Below are 19439 nucleotides of genomic sequence, written 5' to 3' on the forward strand. Positions count from 1 at the left end.
TATAATACTGCCCCCTATGTACAAGAATATAACTACTATAATACTGCCTCCTATGTACAAGAATATAACTACTATAATACTGCCCCCTATGTACAAGAATATAACTACTATAATACTGCCCCTTATGTACAAGAATATAACTACTATAATACTGCCCCTATGTACAAGAATATAACTGCTATTAGTAAATCAGTGGAACATGTTTCATGGAGCCTACAAGTATTCCTTCTTCCCTAGTAGATGTATAGGAGCAGTATAGTGTGAGTGGAAGTTGAGGCCCGGTCAGTAAAGCGCCACTCTGATCCCGCTCCGGCGGTACAATTCCTGTTGGACCTCTGATCCAATGTCGCTCCCATCTGACAGTTCGGGGTCTCTTGTTTTGTCCTCCCATGATGGCTAACACAATGTTTAGACTCCTAGTCCCCACACTGTCATACTACCCACACTATGCCTGCTTTCTGATTGGCCAGTGTTGCTCACATGATCAGCATCTGCCTGTCACAGAGCAGTGCAGAGAAGAGCATGTCTTGGTAGTACAGCCACTGCCTTGGGGTGGAATCTTTTCTCAGGGCCAGGGGTCCAGCAGATCAAAGTCAGAAGTAGATGCAAAGAGAACTGGAAGTCTAGAGAACGGACTACTTCTGGCGCTGCGATTCAAGCCTTAAAGGGCCATCCGGGCAAGAAACCTTCCTGCGAGCCAGATCAGACTGGTGGAACAAGTAGTCCTGCTCCCTGATGCTTGTGCCCGATCTTCTTCCTGCTGCAGGACACTGATGTCACTTTAACCCCTTCAGTACTGGAGATGTTTCAGGTTTTCTATTGGTCTTCGCACGGCCGTGGCTGCATGAGGACTTGCTGTTTATTTCAGGATGACTTGTAGTTTTCAATGGCACCATTTAATACCGTATAATCTTTGGAAAATGTCTGCTCCCACTCCCCCTTGCACCCCCTCCAGTCCCTCTCCCTGATGGTTATCTCCCACCTCGGCACTTAATTTAATTCTTCTGTGTCCCTTGGCATCTTCCCCTCCTCATTCAAACACACCATCATATCCCCACTGCTAAAGAAACGGACTCTGGACTCGACTGACGCTGCCAACTACCGACCCATCTCTAATCTCCCCTTTATCTCCAAACTGCTAGAACGCCTGGTTTACTCCAGTGCCTACAAGCAATCTATCAGAGCACTCTCTCATAGACCCCCTACAGTCCAGTGTCTGCCTCCTACACTCAGAAACCAGAACACTGCTCTCTGCTGGTCCACCCTGCATTGTATTCCTCATCCACAGCGCCGCCTGCCCTACATTGTATCCCTCATCTGAATGCGCAGCACCTCCTGGCCCTACATTATATCTCTCATCTACAGCATCGCACCACCCTACATTGTATCCCTCATCCATAGTGCTGCACCGCCCCACATTGTATTCCTCATCCACAGCACAGCACCGCCTTACATTGTATCCCTCATCTCAATGCACAGCACCGCCTTACGTTGGATCCCTCATCCACGGCCCAGCACCGCCCTACGTTGGATCCCTCATCCACGGCCCAGCACCGCCTTACGTTGGATCCCTCATCCACGGCCCAGCACCGCCCTACGTTGGATCCCTCATCCACGGCCCAGCACCGCCCTACGTTGGATCCCTCATCCACGGCCCAGCACCGCCCTACGTTGGATCCCTCATCCACGGCCCAGCACCGCCCTACGTTGGATCCCTCATCCACGGCCCAGCACCGCCCTACGTTGGATCCCTCATCCACGGCCCAGCACCGCCCTACGTTGGATCCCTCATCCACGGCCCAGCACCGCCCTACGTTGGATCCCTCATCCACGGCCCAGCACCGCCCTACGTTGGATCCCTCATCCACGGCCCAGCACCGCCCTACGTTGGATCCCTCATCCACGGCCCAGCACCGCCCTACGTTGGATCCCTCATCCACGGCCCAGCACCGCCCTACGTTGGATCCCTCATCCACGGCCCAGCACCGCCCTACGTTGGATCCCTCATCCACGGCCCAGCACCGCCCTACGTTGGATCCCTCATCCACGGCCCAGCACCGCCCTACGTTGGATCCCTCATCCACGGCCCCGCACCGCCCTACGTTGGATCCCTCATCCACGGCCCCGCACCGCCCTACGTTGGATCCCTCATCCACGGCCCCGCACCGCCCTACGTTGGATCCCTCATCCACGGCCCCGCACCGCCCTACGTTGGATCCCTCATCCACGGCCCCGCACCGCCCTACGTTACATAGTAACATAGTTTGTTAGGCTGAATGAAGACAATGTGCCTCTAGTCCAGCCTGCTTATCCTCCTGTGTTGATCCAGAGGAAGGCAAAACCCCCCAAGGGCAGAAGCCAATTAGCCCTTTTAGGGGAAAAATTCCTTCCCGACTCCCTAATGGCAATCAGACTGTTCCCTGGATCAACCCCTAATAGTTCCTACCTGCCTGTATACCCGGATTAACAAATAATCTTAGATTTATAGCCTATAATATCCTTCCTCTCCAGAAAAACATCCAGTCCCTCCTAAACTCCTCTATGGATTTTGCCATCACCACTTCCTCTGGCTGAGAGTTCCACAGTCTCACTGCTCTTACAGTAAAGAACCCCCTTCTGTGTTGGTGATGAAACCTGCTTTCCTCTAGACGTAGCGGATGTCCTCTTGTTACCGTCGCAGTCCTGGGTATAAACAGATCATGGGAGAGATCCTTGTATCGTCCCCTCATGTATTTATACAGAGTTATTTGGTTGCCCCTTAGCCGTCTTTTTTCCGGGGTGAATAGTCCCAGTTTTGGTGCCTCTCTGGGTATTCCAGTCCCTTCATTCCATGTATTAGTTTAGTTGCCCTTCTTTGAACCCCCTCCAGTACTGTAACATCTTTCCTGAGCGCCGGTGACCAGAACTGTACGCAGTATTCCATGTGAGGCCTGACAAGTGCCTTATATAGTGGGAGGATAATGTTCTCATCCTTCACCCCTATACCTCTTAATGCACCCCAAGACTTTATTAGCTTTCGCAGCAGCTGACTGGCATTGGTTGCTCCAGTTTAGTCTACAGCCCACTAGTACTCCCAGGTCTTTTCCCTAGCTGTACCCCATTTAGTATATATTGGTGACATCCGTTTCTCTGGCCCATGTGCAGAACCTTACATTTATCCACATTGACCTCCATTCACCATCCCCCCCCCCCCCCCCCCCCCAAGCCCCCGGCTTATCTCGGTCCGTTTGTAGCCGCACATTGTCCTCTGTTGCATTGATTATATTGTATAATTTTGTGTCTTCTACAAATATTGATATTTTGCTGTGCAGCCCCCCTATCAGGTCGTTGGTAAATATATTGAACAGAATGGGGCCAATACTGAGCCCTGTGGCCCCCACTAGCAACGGGGGCCCAATCAGAGTACGAACCATTTATTACCCCCCTCTGCTTTCTATCTCTGAGCCAGTTCTTTACCCAATTACACACGTTTTCCCCCAATCCGAGCTTCTCATTTTGTATATTAGCCTATTATGCGGCACGGTGTCAAATGCTTTAGAGAAGTTCAGATATACGAGATCAATAGACTCTCCCAGGTCCAGCCTAGAGCTTACTTCATGGTAGAAGCTGATCAGATTGGTCTGACATGATCGACCCTTCATGAATCCAGCGCCGCCCTACATTGGATCCCTCATCCACCGCCCCGCCCTACGTTGGTTCCCTCATCCACAGCGCCGCCCCGCCCTACGTTGGATCCCTCATCCACCGCCCCGCCCTACGTTGGATCCCTCATCCCGCCTCCAAGACTTCTCCAGAGCAGCACAAGTCCTCTGAAATGCGCTACCCAAAACTATTCGGGCATTCCTGACACACAAAACTTCAGGTGTGCTCTAAAAACGCCACTCTTTGGGGAGGCATACCACATCCCCTAAACCAAACCCCTCTGTACCCCCCTGATAACATGCTGCCTGACCTACTGACCGCAATCCCTGCCAGCCACTTCCAACCACCCCCTGCAGTCATACCAATTTAGCCACTATTCGGCCTGACTATTGTCTATGTATCCCTCAGTTATCCCACAGTGTGCATCCCTCACTGTGCACGCTACCATACCGCGCCCGTCTCCGGCCCTCCGTACCGCGCCCGTCTCCGGCCCTCCGTACCGCGCCCGTCTCCGGCCCTCCGTACCGCGCCCGTCTCCGGCCCTCCGTACCGCGCCCGTCTCCGGCCCTCCGTACCGCGCCCGTCTCCGGCCCTCCGTACCGCGCCCGTCTCCGGCCCTCCGTACCGCGCCCGTCTCCGGCCCTCCGTACCGCGCCCGTCTCCAGCCCTCTGTATCCCCCTATATCTGTAGTATGTAAGCTCCTTGGACCACGCACCACTACTGCCTCCATCAGCTGATTACTACATGGACCCGGGGTTCGTTCCTGTTCCCCATCGTGTAGGCGCTGCGGAATATGTTGGCGCCATATAAATAACGCTTATTATGTGGGGGGTCATTATCTGCAGGTTAATCGTGTTCCGTTTCTTCTCTTGCAGAACACGTTCTACGGCCGATTCCGCCACTTCCTGGACATCATCGACCCGCGCACGCTCTTCGTCACTGAGGTACGGACGTCTGTGTGTTGGCGGCGGACGGACGCGGTGACGTTAGTGGGTCTGGGCAGCAACAACTTGTCTGGACGTTTGTGTTAAACGAAGGCAAAAACCGGGATGTGACCGCGACAAAAGGAAAAACCGCGCCCAAAAGCCGAGCTGCGTGTGTGATGTTTATACCGGACGGATGCCTTCAGCCCCGTTAAATCCGCCGTGTGAGCGTCCCTGAGGCTGAAGTCACGTGGAACCGGATATTCCACACCAAAATTCGCATCCCTGCGGATTGTGACACAGAAGAGGCAGCAGAATTGCGCCATTTTCTGGTCTGCGTCACGCCTGGCATGCGAAATGTGGTGCAGATTTTTACCTATTCTGAAAGTTTCCCCGCATTTTGCGGAAGGTTCCGTTAGCTGTTCGCGCGTTTAGCCGCAGTTATCTTGTGCTTCTCCTCCCACCACTGTCATCCTGCGCCTCCTGGTTCACATGTTCCTCCTGAAGTCGCCCCGTCCACCCTTGAGACGCCGCACCTCGAAGTCATCCGAATTATGATTGTAATTGAGTTTTAATTAAGCCGCACGGGCGCCGCGGGGGAGGGGGGGGGGCTGGTATATTTATCCCGGGTAATTTATGCAATGTGACACTGACTGAGACAGACGGTAACGCGCAGCTGGAGACCGCGGGGGGCGCTCCGTTACCTGGGCAGACGTGTCCTCTGACCGGAGACATGCGGTTATCCGCCTGGATGTCGCTGCAGCGTTGAGCCGCTGTTTGATGCGCTCTGTGGTTCTAGACTTCTGCTTGCTGTCAGTGAATTAAGAGCTTCCCTACCTGCTTGCAGAGGCGCCCCCCCCCCCCCCCCCCAGCAGGAGCGCACTGCCCCACAATCTGCCGGGCACAGGATGGCGTACTATTGGACATTCTGGATTACTGGACACCTATAGATGGGCTATACATTTGTGGCAGCGGTACCGGATTATCAGATTGTTCAGAGACTGCTTGTGTTGTGTGCCGGGTTAGCGGGATGCGCGATGCGCAGTGTGCCGGGTTAGCGGGATGCGCGATGCGCAGTGTGCCGGGTTAGCGGGATGCGCGATGCGCAGTGTGCCGGGTTAGCGGGATGCGCCGGGCGCAGTGTGCCGGGTTAGCGGGATGCGCCGGGTTAGCGGGATGTGCCGGGTTAGCAGGATGCGCCGGGCGCGGTGTGCCGGGTTAGCGGGATGTGCCGGGTTAGCAGGATGCGCCGGGCGCGGTGTGCCGGGCCAGCGGGACGCGCCGGGCACCAGGCTTGTCAGAGGCTTGAGGCTGTTGTGCTATGACCTGGTTTGCAGATTGCGTCCCCCTCGCCCCCGGAGGGACATGGGGGGTCTCCCTACTTTACATGCAGGGTCGGACTGGCTGCTCTCCGTCGTTATAGTAACCTGACAGGCGGACAATGAGCTGAGCGGAGGGTGCGGTGCCCTGTGAGCGTGAAGAGGCAGCCATTGTTAACCCTTCCATGACCGCACGGTTTGGGGCCGCAGCGACCATTACAGTTTTTCATCCCTCCCCATCGGTCTTCCCATGTGGACCCCATGAGCCTCTCCCACCTGGCGTGCCGCACATGACAGACCGCCGCCCAGATGTCCGCCATGCTGACCGTTGTCCATAATCGCCGATCATCTTCCTGACACAAACCTATTGAAGGACTTTTACTGGAAAGTGTGCCCCCTCGTCCGCAGGTGGAGGGTGGTACTACACTTCCGTGGACGCTACAGCGACGATTTGGTTGCGACGGCCGGTTTTACTATTAATCACGGCGCGGCGTCCATTTTTTATCTTGGCAGTTTAAGAAATGCAAGCCGCGCTGTGATTGGTTGCTCGCGGCGAGGAGCGTCTTATTACACCCGTAACACGCGGCGCTAGAAGTCCGCAGTCAGGCCACTCCCACCTGTTGTGTCACGCGTGTAGTATGAAGCGCAGCCTGCTGGCGTTGGTGCGTGTAACACGCCAGTACAGGATATGTGTATTACACGTGTTTCCGGTGCCCTGCGTATTCCGGTACCCGCGCCGTATCCGCCCGTGTGAGCGAGGGCCTCCTGTCTGCGGCTGTCTACACACAGCCAAGCGCGATGTTCCGGCGGTCGCCAGGCGCTCTGTCAGACTCCTCCCATCACTCCGGCGAGGTTGCAGTCCTCTGGCGCAGCGCCGTGTGATGCGTTCCCAACAATGGGGTGTGCCGCCATGCGGGGATCGGGTCCCTCCTCTATCGGACTCCGTTCAGCAGGATGTGGTTTATATTCGTGCGTCTCGCAATTCACAGGTCTTGCGTGATTTTCTCGTTCGCCTTCTGGTGAGACGGTCCTTGTTCCCATGGCAACCCATCACAGCGCGGCTTTCCTCTCATACTGCTGTGGTGACTGGTTGCTCGGGGTGATGAGGGTGTCTTCCTGGCCCGCTCTGTTGCCGTACCTCTGTTTGCTGTCTGTATGGAGACCACCATAAAAGTTGTCCCATCCCTCATCCTGATAGTTACAGGGGTGGCCTGCAGGGGGCAGTCTGGTGCCTGCGCCCCCTGCTGGGTCACTGACTGTACGCCGCGAGGTTTACAGCAGGTTGGTGCTGGGAAATAAAGGAACATCTGCCAAAATGCAGCGCATTCGGGATGCATGAAGAGGGGCTGCGGCAGCTGTGGCGCGCGCGACGAGGGGGCTGCGGCAGCTGTGGCGCGCGCGACGAGGGGGCTGCGGCAGCTGTGGCGCGCGCGACGAGGGGGCTGCGGCAGCTGTGGCGCGCGCGACGAGGGGGCTGCGGCAGCTGTGGCGCGCGCGACGAGGGGGCTGCGGCAGCTGTGGCGCGCGCGACGAGGGGGCTGCGGCAGCTGTGGCGCGCGCGACGAGGGGGCTGCGGCAGCTGTGGCGCGCGCGACGAGGGGGCTGCGGCAGCTGTGGCGCGCGCGACGAGGGGCTGCGGCTGCTGTGGCGCGTACGACGAGGGGGCAGCTGTGGCGCGCACGACGAGGGGGCTGCGGCAGCTGTGGCGCGCACGACGAGGGGCTGCGGCTGCTGTGGCGCGCACGACGAGGGGGCTGCGGCAGCTGTGGCGCGCACGACGAGGGGGCTGCGGCAGCTGCGGCGCGCACGACGAGGGGGCTGCGGCAGCTGGGGCACGTAGGATGGGGCGCTGGGACGTGCATCATGAGGTGCTGGGGCGTGTATGATGGGGTGCTGCGGCAGCTGGGGCGTGTATGAGGAGTTGCTGGGGCGTGTATGATGAGGTTCCGCAGGAGCTAAGCGATGGAGTCCCGTGACTGATACCCCTCAGTACCGGTGCCTCCCGCCAGCTTTATGTCTTCTAGTCGCTGCATCTTCCGTCTTGCGGGCGGCTGAACGTTTGCCAAGACTGAAGCGGCACTGAAGCGGCGGCGCATCCTTCTCTGCTCCTCGGGAAGTTTGTTGTTACTTGTAGCGACTGCTGTTTCATCACACAGAGCTGCACATTCTGTTCCCTCCATGTGGCTCCGCCGAAGACTGCGGGGAGCGGCAAGGAAGGGGTTAACCCCCCCACGGCTTCGCTTGCATAGTGCCAACATAAGTCACTCGGGAGGAGTGCAGCTCTGGATGTGACTAGAGCACAGGACCCCATGAGTGACCCTCGTTAAGACCCTGTGATCAGGAGTGCTGCTCTGGATGTGACTAGAGTGCAGGATGTCTTAGGAAACCATGGTGTTGGTGAGGTCGGGGGATCATCTTCAGGCCCTGCACATCTGGTGGTCCTGCTCATGCAGACGAGGCGGCCATGATGATGAGATACCCGACAGATGGTGTTCCTGGGAGGAGGGGAGAGAAGATTCTCAAGGAAGAAGGCGTCCTGCGAGCGGCTGAGAATAGCCGGGGTGTGAAGACATCGCATGTGAGCTGCACGAGACTAGCACATCCAGAGACCAGGTGGAGGAGTGCCCCCTTCTGGAGACCCCCGGTCACACAGCAAGGAGGGGCACTGGGGGGTAGTGGACTACAGGTACCCGCCACCCATAACCCTCTTGGTTGCCGGAGGCTGGGTGCTTTTCCTTAATGCCAGGGGTCCAGGAGGCTCCCCCTTAGCAGCGGAGGTTGGGATACTCTTCACTAGAAACAGGAATTTTGCTTGCCTTTACCCAGCAGCAGGGCCCCCCGGGGCTCCCCGTTAGCAGCAGAGGGCCCCCCGGGGCTCCCCGTTAGCAGCAGAGGGCCCCCCGGGGCTCCCCGTTAGCAGCAGAGGGCCCCCCGGGGCTCCCCGTTAACAGCAGAGGGCCCCCCGGGGCTCCCCGTTAACAGCAGAGGGCCCCCCGGGGCTCCCCGTTAGCAGCAGGGGGCTCCCCGTTAGCAGCAGAGGGCTCCCCGTTAGCAGCAGAGGGCCCCCGGGGCTCCCCGTTAGCAGCAGAGGGCTCCCCGTTAGCAGCAGAGGGCCCCCGGGGCTCCCCGTTAGCAGCAGAGGGCTCCCCGTTAGCAGCAGAGGGCCCCCCGGGGCTCCCCGTTAGCAGCAGAGGGCTCCCCGTTAGTAGCAGAGGGCCCCCCGGGGCTCCCCGTTAGCAGCAGAGGGCCCCCCGGGGCTCCCCGTTAGCAGCAGAAGCCTCCCGTTAGCAGCAGAGGGCCCCCCGGGGCTCTCCTCGTAGACCTTGTACTTGAATTCTGCTGTAGAAAAGTTGCAAATGTCCAACTTGTGCAAAGAAATAGACTTTTTAGCTTACTGCACTGCCCTTGACACTTTTATAAAGAGCGGGTGGGACCTGCCAGGAGGGGGCGTGTCCATCCGCAGTCAGAACTTGTATGCAAATTTGTTGTAGATTCGCTTTGTCAAGAAAAATTCTAGCCCCCCAAAAGGTTATTTTCCTGAAAAACTCCGCCCTGCGGCTCCAACTGGGATGGGAGTTGTGGTGATTAGATGGGACGGTCACCGGAGGCCCTAAAAGTGTTTCCCCCCTTGGCCTATAAGAGGCTCTCGGAGGCTCCCTGTGTGCAGTGACCTCTTCTACTTGTAGAGCTTGTTGGCCACTAGACTGTTAGGAGGTGTTGGGACCAGTGGATGAGGGCACACAAGGTGACCAGGCTCAGGATGCCCCCTACAGACCACCAGTAGAGAGGAGTATCTGACCAGACTGTTAGGGGGTGTTGTGACCAGTGGGTGTGTGAGGGCACACAAGGTGACTGGGCTCTGGACGCCCCCTACAGACCACAAGTAGAGAGGAGTGTCTGACCAGACTGTTAAGAGGTATTGGGACCAGTGGATGGGGGCACACAAGGTGACCAGGCTTAAGACTCCCTACAGACCACCAGTAGAGAGGGCCGTCTGACCGGACTGTTTGGAGGTGTTGGGACCAGTGGATGAGGGCACACAAGGTCTGATCATCCGACAAGCACCAGCAGGTCCAACTGTTCTTTTGTCCTCCATTTAGAGATGGGGCCACCATCGTTACACCCCGGTTTCTGTCAGAACCTTTTCCAGAAGCCAAGACATTTGGTCTCCTAGACGCGATGGTGGGTGTCAGAGGCCGTAATGGGGGCTGTCTTAAGCGATGAATCCAGGTTTAGTTTGGCTGACGACGGACGTGTTTGTGTCTGGAGACCTTGGGGTGACCAGGCCTTTGCTGTGGAGTGGCACACTGCCCCCTGCTGGTGTGATGGTCTGGGGGGCCATCGCATACGACAGTTCCCCCTAGTGGTGGTACGAGGGACAGCTCAGCGATATGTTCAGGACATCCTGCAGCCACATGTGTTCCTCTCATGGCGGATCCTCAGCAGGATAATGCTCGGCCGCACACACAAGGGGTCACAGGAAGCCCCCACAACACTGTCACACTTCTGTGGCTGCCCGCTCATCAGACTTATCACCAGTAGAACATGTATGGTCCCATCTGGGACGCCAACTTCCAGAGCCGATGAGTTTACACGATCTAGAGATCAGTTACAGCAAATGTGGAGTGGTATAGTGCAGGATACCATACAGAAGCTAGAGGAGGTACAACAGGGTACTAGAGCCTCCATGCCCACCTATAGCACATCATGTATCCAAGCTAGAGCCAGTATAACAGGGTACTAGAGCCTCCATGCCCCCCGTATCACATCTTGTATCCAAGCTAGAGGTGGTACAACATGGTACTAGAGCCTCCATGCCACCTGTATCACATCTTCTATCCAAACTAGAGGCAGTACGATGGGGTACTAGAACCTCCATGCCCTCCGTATCACATCTTGTATCCAAGCCAGAGGCGGTACAACAGGGTACTAGAGCCATCACCACGTCCTCAGGAGAGGGTTCCATAGTCTCACTGCTCTTACAGTAAAAAAAACCCTTCTATGTCGGGAAGCCCATCTTTCCCCTTGTTACAGTCCTGGGTATAATAGATGATGGGAGAGATCTCTGAAATGTTCCCTGATATATTTATATATAGTTATTAGAGCGCCCCCTTGTTACAGTCCTGGGTATAATAGATGATAGGAGAGATCTCTGTACTGACCCCTTATATATAACACATAGTTATTAGAGCGCCCCCTTGTTACAGTCCTGGGTATAATAGATGATGGGAGAGATCTCTGTACGGACCCCTGATATATTATACATAGTTATTAGAGCGCCCCCTTGTTACAGTCCTGGGTATAATAGATGATGGAAGAGATCTCTGTACTGACCCCTGATATATCTGTACATAGTTATTAGAGCGCCCCCTTGTTACAGTCCTGGGTATAATAGATGATGGGAGAGATCTCTGTACGGACCCCTGATATATTATACATAGTTATTAGAGCGCCCCCTTGTTACAGTCCTGGGTATAATAGATGATGGGAGAGATCTCTGTACGGACCCCTGATATATTATACATAGTTATTAGAGCGCCCCCTTGTTACAGTCCTGGATATAATAGATGATGGGAGAGATCTCTGTACGGACCCCTGATATATTATACATAGTTATTAGAGCGCCCCCTTGTTACAGTCCTGGGTATAATAGATGATGGAAGAGATCTCTGTACTGACCCCTGATATATTATACATAGTTATTAGAGCCCCCCCTTGTTACGGTCCTTGGTATAATAGATGATGGGAGAGATCTCTGTACTGATCCCTGATATATCTATACATAGTTATTAGAGCACCCCCATGTTACAGTCCTGGGTATAATAGATGATGGAAGAGATCTCTGTACGGACCCCTGATATATCTATACATAGTTATTAGAGCACCCCCATGTTACAGTCCTGGGTATAATAGATGATGGAAGAGATCTCTGTACTGACCCCTGATATATTATACATAGTTATTAGAGCCCCCCTTGTTACGGTCCTGGGTATAATAGATGATGGGAGAGATCTCTGTACTGACCCCTGATATATTATACATAGTTATTAGAGCCCCCCTTGTTACGGTCCTTGGTATAATAGATGATGGAAGAGATCTCTGTACTGACCACTGATATATTATACATAGTTATTAGAGCGCCCCCTTGTTACAGTCATGGGTATAATAGATGATAAGAAAGATCTCTGTGCTGACCCCTGATATATCTATATATAGTTATTAGAGCGCCCCCTTGTTACAGTCCTGGGTATAATAGATGATAAGAAAGATCTCTGTGCTGACCCCTGATATATCTATACATAGTTATTAGAGCGCCCCCTTGTTACAGTCCTGGGTATAATAGATGATAAGAAAGATCTCTGTGCTGACCCCTGATATATCTATACATAGTTATTAGAGCGCCCCCTTGTTACAGTCCTGGGTATAATAGATGATGGGAGAGATCTTTGTACTGACCCCTGATATATCTATACATAGTTATTAGAGCGCCCCCTTGTTACGGTCCTTGGTATAATAGATGATGGAAGAGATCTCTGTACGGACCCCTGATATATTATACATAGTTATTAGAGCACCCCCTTGTTACAGTCCTGGGTATAATAGATGATGGAAGAGATCTCTGTACTGACCCCTGATATATCTATACATAGTTATTAGAGCGCCCCCTTGTTACAGTCCTGGGTATAATAGATGATGGGAGAGATCTCTGTACTCACCCCTGATATATCTATACATAGTTATTAGAGCGCCCCCTTGTTACAGTCCTGGGTATAATAGATGATGGGAGAGATCTCTGTACTGACCCCTGATATATTATACTTAGTTATTAGAGCGCCCCCTTGTTACAGTCCTGGGTATAATAGATGATAAGAAAGATCTCTGTACTGACCTCTGATATATCTATACATAGTTATTAGAGCGCCCCCTTGTTACAGTCCTGGGTATAATAGATGATGGGAGAGATCTCTGTACTGACCCCTGATATATTATACATAGTTATTAGATCGCCCCCTTGTTACAGTCCTGGGTATAATAGATGATGGGAGAGATCTCTGTACTGTCCCCTGATATATTATACATAGTTATTAGAGCGCCCCCTTGTTACAGTCCTGGGTATAATAGATGATGGGAGAGATCTCTGTACTGACAGCTAATATATTATACATAGTTATTAGAGCGCCCCCTTGTTACAGTCCTGGGTATAATAGATGATAGGAGAGATCTCTGTACGGACCCCTGATATATCTATACATAGTTATTAGAGCGCCCCCTTGTTACAGTCCTGGGTATAATAGATGATGGGAGAGATCTCTGTACTGACCCCTGATATATTATACTTAGTTATTAGAGCGCCCCCTTGTTACAGTCCTGGGTATAATAGATGATAAGAAAGATCTCTGTACTGACCTCTGATATATCTATACATAGTTATTAGAGCGCCCCCTTGTTACAGTCCTGGGTATAATAGATGATGGGAGAGATCTCTGTACTGACCCCTGATATATTATACATAGTTATTAGATCGCCCCCTTGTTACAGTCCTGGGTATAATAGATGATGGGAGAGATCTCTGTACTGACAGCTAATATATTATACATAGTTATTAGAGCGCCCCCTTGTTACAGTCCTGGGTATAATAGATGATAGGAGAGATCTCTGTACGGACCCCTGATATATCTATACATAGTTATTAGAGCGCCCCCTTGTTACAGTCCTGGGTATAATAGATGATGGGAGAGATCTCTGTACTGACCCCTGATATATTATACTTAGTTATTAGAGCGCCCCCTTGTTACAGTCCTGGGTATAATAGATGATAAGAAAGATCTCTGTACTGACCTCTGATATATCTATACATAGTTATTAGAGCGCCCCCTTGTTACAGTCCTGGGTATAATAGATGATGGGAGAGATCTCTGTACTGACCCCTGATATATTATACATAGTTATTAGATCGCCCCCTTGTTACAGTCCTGGGTATAATAGATGATGGGAGAGATCTCTGTACTGACAGCTAATATATTATACATAGTTATTAGAGCGCCCCCTTGTTACAGTCCTGGGTATAATAGATGATAGGAGAGATCTCTGTACGGACCCCTGATATATCTATACATAGTTATTAGAGCGCCCCCTTGTTACAGTCCTGGGTATAATAGATGATGGGAGAGATCTCTGTACTGACAGCTAATATATTATACATAGTTATTAGAGACTGGCTAGGCCACTCCATGACCTTAATGTGCTTCTTCTTGAGTCACTCCTTTGTTGCCTTGGCTGTATGTTTTGGGTCATTGTCATGCTGGAAGACCCAGCCACGACCCATTGTTAATGTCCTGGTGGATGGAAGGAGGTTGTCACTCCGGATTTTACGGTACATGGCTCCATCCATTCTCCCATTGATGCGGTAAAGTCATCCTGTGCCCTTAGCAGAGAAACACCCCCAAAACATAATGTTTCCCCCTCTATGCTTGACAGTGGGGACGGTGTTCTTTGGGTCATAGGCAGCATTTCTCTTCCTCCAAACACGGCCAGTTGAGTTAATGCCAAAGAGCTCAATGTTTGTCTCCTCTGCCCACAGCCCCTTCTCCCAATCACTCTCAGAATCATCCAGCCTTCAGACCGGCTGCACATGTGCCTTCTTGAGTAGAGGAACCTTGCAGGCATTGCGGGATTGTAATCCATTACCAATGATTTTCTTGGTGACTTTGGTCCCAGCTGCCTTGAGATCATTAACAAGTTCCCCCCCGTGTAGTTTTAGGCTGATCTCTCACCTTCCTCATGACCAAGGATACACCACGGGGTCAGATTTTGCATGGAGCCCCAGATCGATGCCAATTGACAGTTCCATTTTCTTGCTATTGCACCAACAGTTGTCTCCTTCTCACCCAGCGTCTTACTTCTGGTTTTGTAGCCCATTCCAGCCTTGTGCAGGTCTATGATCTTGTCCCTGACATCCTTAGAAAGCTCTTTGGTCTTGCCCATGTTGTAGAGGTTAGATCTGACTGACTGATTGAGTCTGTGGACAGGAGTCTTGTATACAGGTGACCATGTAAGTCAGCTGTCTGTAATGCAGGTAACGAGTTGATTAGGAGCGTCTAACTGGTCTGGAGGAGCCGGAGCTCTTAATGGTTGGTAGGGGATCAAATACTTATTTCTCTGTGCAAAATGCAAATATATATAATTTAGACAATGGGATCTTCTGGATTTTTATGGATCTTCTATCTCACTGTTAAAATTAACCGCCCCTAAAAATTATAGACTGGTCATGTCTGACAGCGGGCAAACTTACAGAATAAGCAAGGGTCAAATACTTATTTCCTTCACTGTGGGAGGTGCAGTGGGGGTAGAGGGTGGGGCAGTGGGAAGAAGGGGGTCCGGTTTCCAAAGCAGAGTGTAGAAGCTGAGTAGATGGAGAAGAGTTTAGATTAAGGAATGTGATCGGCCTCCCTAAGAAGATGTGCCTTTAGAGCTGGCTTACAGCTGTGGGTGTTGGGAAGTATCCTGATTGTCTGGGGTAGCGCGTTCCAGAAAACTGGTGCAGCGTCTGAGTTAAGGTGTTCAACGGGCAGGAGATATCAGGATTAGAAGTTTTAGAGAGACGACATAGCGTTGGAGACAATCACTGGGGATTTGTAGCAGTGAGTGTGTGATGTCATGGGAAGAAGTATATAATTGGGTGTCATCTGCGCACAGATGGTACTGGAGTCTAAATCTGCTGGTAGTTTGCCCGATGGGGGCCATGTAGATGGAAAACAGGCACGGATCGAACCCTGAGGAACCACAACAGCAAGAGGAAGGGGAAAGGACCGAACCCTGAGGAACGTCCAACAGCAAGGGGAAGGGGAAAGGACCGAACCCGTAGGAACGTCCAACAGCAAGGGGAAGGGGAAAGGACCGAACCCTGAGGAACGTCCAACAGCAAGGGGGAAGGGGAAAGGACCGAACCCTGAGGAACCCCAACAGCAACAGGAAGAGGAGAGGATCGAAGCCTGAGGAACCCCAACAGCAAGGGGAAGGGGAGAGGACCAAACCTTGAGGAACCCAACCAAAAGGAAAAGGGAAAGGACTGAACCCTGAGGAACCCAAACCCCAACAGCAAGGGGAAGTGGAAAGGACCGAACCCTGAGGAATCCCAACAGCAAGGGGAAGAGGAGAAGGAGAGCTGAAGAATGAGACACTGAACGAGAATTAGGAGGAGAACCGGGAGAGCACAGCATCCTTCAGGCTGATATGCGAAGTATATTGAGGAGGAGTTAGTGATCCACGATAATGAACGCTGCTGAGAGATCCAGGAGGATCAGTAGAGAGCAGACAGTGGTGGACATTCAATGTGGCCGTCAAAAAATAGTTTGACACAGAGCGGTTTGTGTAAAAACATAGAGCACGAAAATCAGACTGTAAGCGGTCAAGGAGAGAGACCCTGAGAGAGCTGATTAGACAAGAGCAGACCAGAAGTTCCAGACGTTTGAAGATGAAGGGGAGATTAAAGACCGGTTGGTAGTTGGCGGCACCACTGCCCAGAAAGAGGACAGCTGGCGCCTATAGGAGGACATTCTGTAAGTTATTGTTGCCATTGAGCCTCCTGTGTATGGCAGTAGCATTTTCTTCCTTCTGGAGGAGACTTCTTGCATAATTTTCCCAGCTTGTATTGCCTGTAAGACTCCTTACAACAGCTGAGGCTCCTCAAGTACCTTCTAAGAGGCAGCATGGTAAGTAAAGATTGGATCCTACACAGCGGATAAAGATGCTGTGCCCCTTGTTATGTCCACTGTGCCCCCCTTCCTCAGTATTTCTGCAATTAGCATCTTCATTATAAAGATACTGGCCTTTGATCATGAAGCTGGCACCTCATGGCATCGTTGGTGCTGCTTTGTGTGTCCATGTAGGCAACTATGACCGCATGGCCGAGAATGCAGTCAACCAGCTATTCTGTCCCCACAGCGGTGAGATTAGAGCCCACCGATAGCTCTGTATATACCATCCTGGATGTTGGCCGCGGTGCCCCCATAGTGGGGCTGTATGCTCTGCCAGTTTGCCTTCTTCTTGCGCTTGCTCTGAAGTTCCCTTCTTCCTACTTTCACCCTTCTAGTCTGTTTCAGTCCTTGGGCCGATTGGGTCACGCTTGCAGAGTCTTCATCTCCTTCCGTTCCTTCCTGAACAGATCTTGAGGGTTGTAGGGATAAACGTGTCAGCGAAGGGAGTCTTCTCGTGGGCGAGTCTCGCTCGTAGCATGGAGAATATACGGGGAGGATGCGTACGCTTCTCTAACTGACTCGTCTACGTCTGACGGACCTGGTTACATTTATTGACTGATGGTTGCGCATGTGTGACCCCTCTAATACTCCTCTATGGCTCGCCCCATGATAATGGCACACACGTGTGACCCCTCTAATACTGCTCTATGGCTCGCCCCATGATAATGGCATACATGTGTGACCCCTCTAATACTCCTCTATGGCTCGCCCCATGATAATGGCATACATGTGTGACCCCTCTAATACTCCTCTATAGCACGCCCCATGATGATGGCATACATGTGTGACCCCTCTAATACTCCTCTATAGCACGCCCCATGATGATGGCACACATATGTGACCCCTCTAATACTGCTCTATGGCTCGCCCCATGATAATGGCATACATGTGTGACCCCTCTAATACTCTATAGCACGCCCCATGATGATGGCACACACGTGTGACCCCTCTAATACTCCTCTATGGTTCGCCCCATGATAATGGCACACATATGTGACCCCCTCTAATACTCCTCTATGGTTCGCCCCATGATAATGGCACACATATGTGACCCCTCTAATACTCCTCTATGGTTCGCCCCATGATAATGGCGCACACATGTGGGACCCCTCTAATACTCCTCTATGGTTCACCCCATGATAATGGCACACGTGTGTGACCCCTTTAATACTCCTCTATGGTTCGCCCCATGATAATGGCACACGTGTGTGACCCCTTTAATACTCCTGTATGTCTTGTGTCCTCACACCATGTCACATTCTCTCACCCACTTCTTGATTTTGCTTTACAGAGTCGCCTTAAGGAGGCCGTGCAGCTGCTGGAGGACTATAAGCATGGAACGCTGCCCCCCGGAGTCTCCGACTCAGACGTAAGGATCCCATCTACCCTTAGGTTATACCCCCAGAGCTGTAATCACAGAATAGATCAAGAGATAGAAGATTGTGTAGTGGTGGTCTCTGTAGTAGGAGCCGGGAGTTGTGGGGATCAGTGCCCCGGGTCCGCTCCTTATGCCACATATACCCGAGGGGCACAGGAGCCGGTGCCGGCTGGGGACAAGGCTCCTGCTCCCTGGATGGCGGGTATAACTCCAGCGTTCTGCTGAGATTCTGTATTTTTGTGAATAGGGCCAGTGATTGACCTCACAGGGGTGAGGGACCCCAACAGCAGTGCTTGCAGGTCACGAAGCCCGTGTTAACGCACCTGGGAACGAAGGCTGAAGCCCCTTCTCTCTCATCCAGGACACCATTTAGTGACGGATATCGAGAACTGTTTGCTGTCGTCCAATTCTCAGGACTCCGACTGAAGAGCATTATCTGTAGGAGAAATGTAATGATAGAGCAAGTCATGGGCCAGAGCACTCCCTCCCCCTCAGGGGCCAGAGCCCCCCTCCCTCCCCCTCACGGGCCAGAGCACTCCCTCCCTCCCCCATCACGGGCCAGAGCACTCCCTCCCTCCCCCATCAGGGGCCAGAGCACTTCCTCCCTCCCCCTCAGGGGCCAGAGCACTTCCTCCCTCCCCCATCAGGGGCCAGAGCACTCCCTCCCTCCCCCATCAGGGGCCAGAGCACTCCCTCCCTCCCCCATCAGGGGCCAGAGCACTCCCTCCCTCCCCCATCAGGGGCCAGAGCACTCCCTCCCTCCCCCATCAGGGGCCAGAGCACTCCCTCCCTCCCCTATCAGGGGCCAGAGCACTCCCTCCCTCCCCTATCAGGGGCCAGAGCACTCCCTCCCTCCCCCATCAGGGGCCAGAGCACTCCCTCCCTCCCCCATCAGGGGCCAGAGCACTCCCTCCCTCCCCCATCAGGGGCCAGAGCACTCCCTCCCTCCCCCATCAGGGGCCAGAGCACTCCCTCCCTCCCCCATCAGGGGCCAGAGCACTCCCTCCCTCCCCCATCAGGGGCCAGAGCACTCCCTCCCTCCCCCATCAGGGGCCAGAGCACTCCCTCCCTCCCCCATCAGGGGCCAGAGCACTCCCTCCCTCCCCCATCAGGGGCCAGAGCACTCCCTCCCTCCCCCATCAGGGGCCAGAGCACTCCCTCCCTCCCCCATCAGGGGCCAGAGCACTCCCTCCCTCCCCCATCAGGGGCCAGAGCACTCCCTCCCTCCCTCCCCCATCAGGGGCCAGAGCACTCCCTCCTCCCTCCCCCATCAGGGGCCAGAGCACTCCCTCCTCCCTCCCCCATCAGGGGCCAGAGCACTCCCTCCTCCCTCCCCCATCAGGGGCCAGAGCACTCCCTCCTCCCTCCCCCATCAGGGGCCAGAGCACTCCCTCCTCCCTCCCCCATCAGGGGCCAGAG

General features: G+C 53.4%; 1 protein-coding gene across 3 annotated transcripts in view; it reads left to right on the forward strand.

Moving 5' to 3' along the window:
* Positions 1–19439, forward strand: part of SFXN5 (sideroflexin 5) — a 425941-nt gene that overhangs the window by 19144 nt on the left and 387358 nt on the right. For all 3 annotated transcript variants that reach the window (XR_010785791.1, XR_010785792.1, XM_066572844.1), the window contains exons 2-3: positions 4519–4587; positions 17934–18011. Coding sequence is in view for 1 of the 3 variants with exons in the window: in XM_066572844.1 (XP_066428941.1) it covers positions 4519–4587; positions 17934–18011 (147 nt within the window). In the remaining 2 variants the exon portion in view is untranslated. The remainder of the gene's footprint in view (positions 1–4518; positions 4588–17933; positions 18012–19439) is intronic.

This window comes from Eleutherodactylus coqui, chromosome 7 (assembly GCF_035609145.1).
Source record: "Eleutherodactylus coqui strain aEleCoq1 chromosome 7, aEleCoq1.hap1, whole genome shotgun sequence".
In the NCBI taxonomy this organism is placed as follows: Eukaryota; Metazoa; Chordata; class Amphibia; order Anura; family Eleutherodactylidae; genus Eleutherodactylus; species Eleutherodactylus coqui.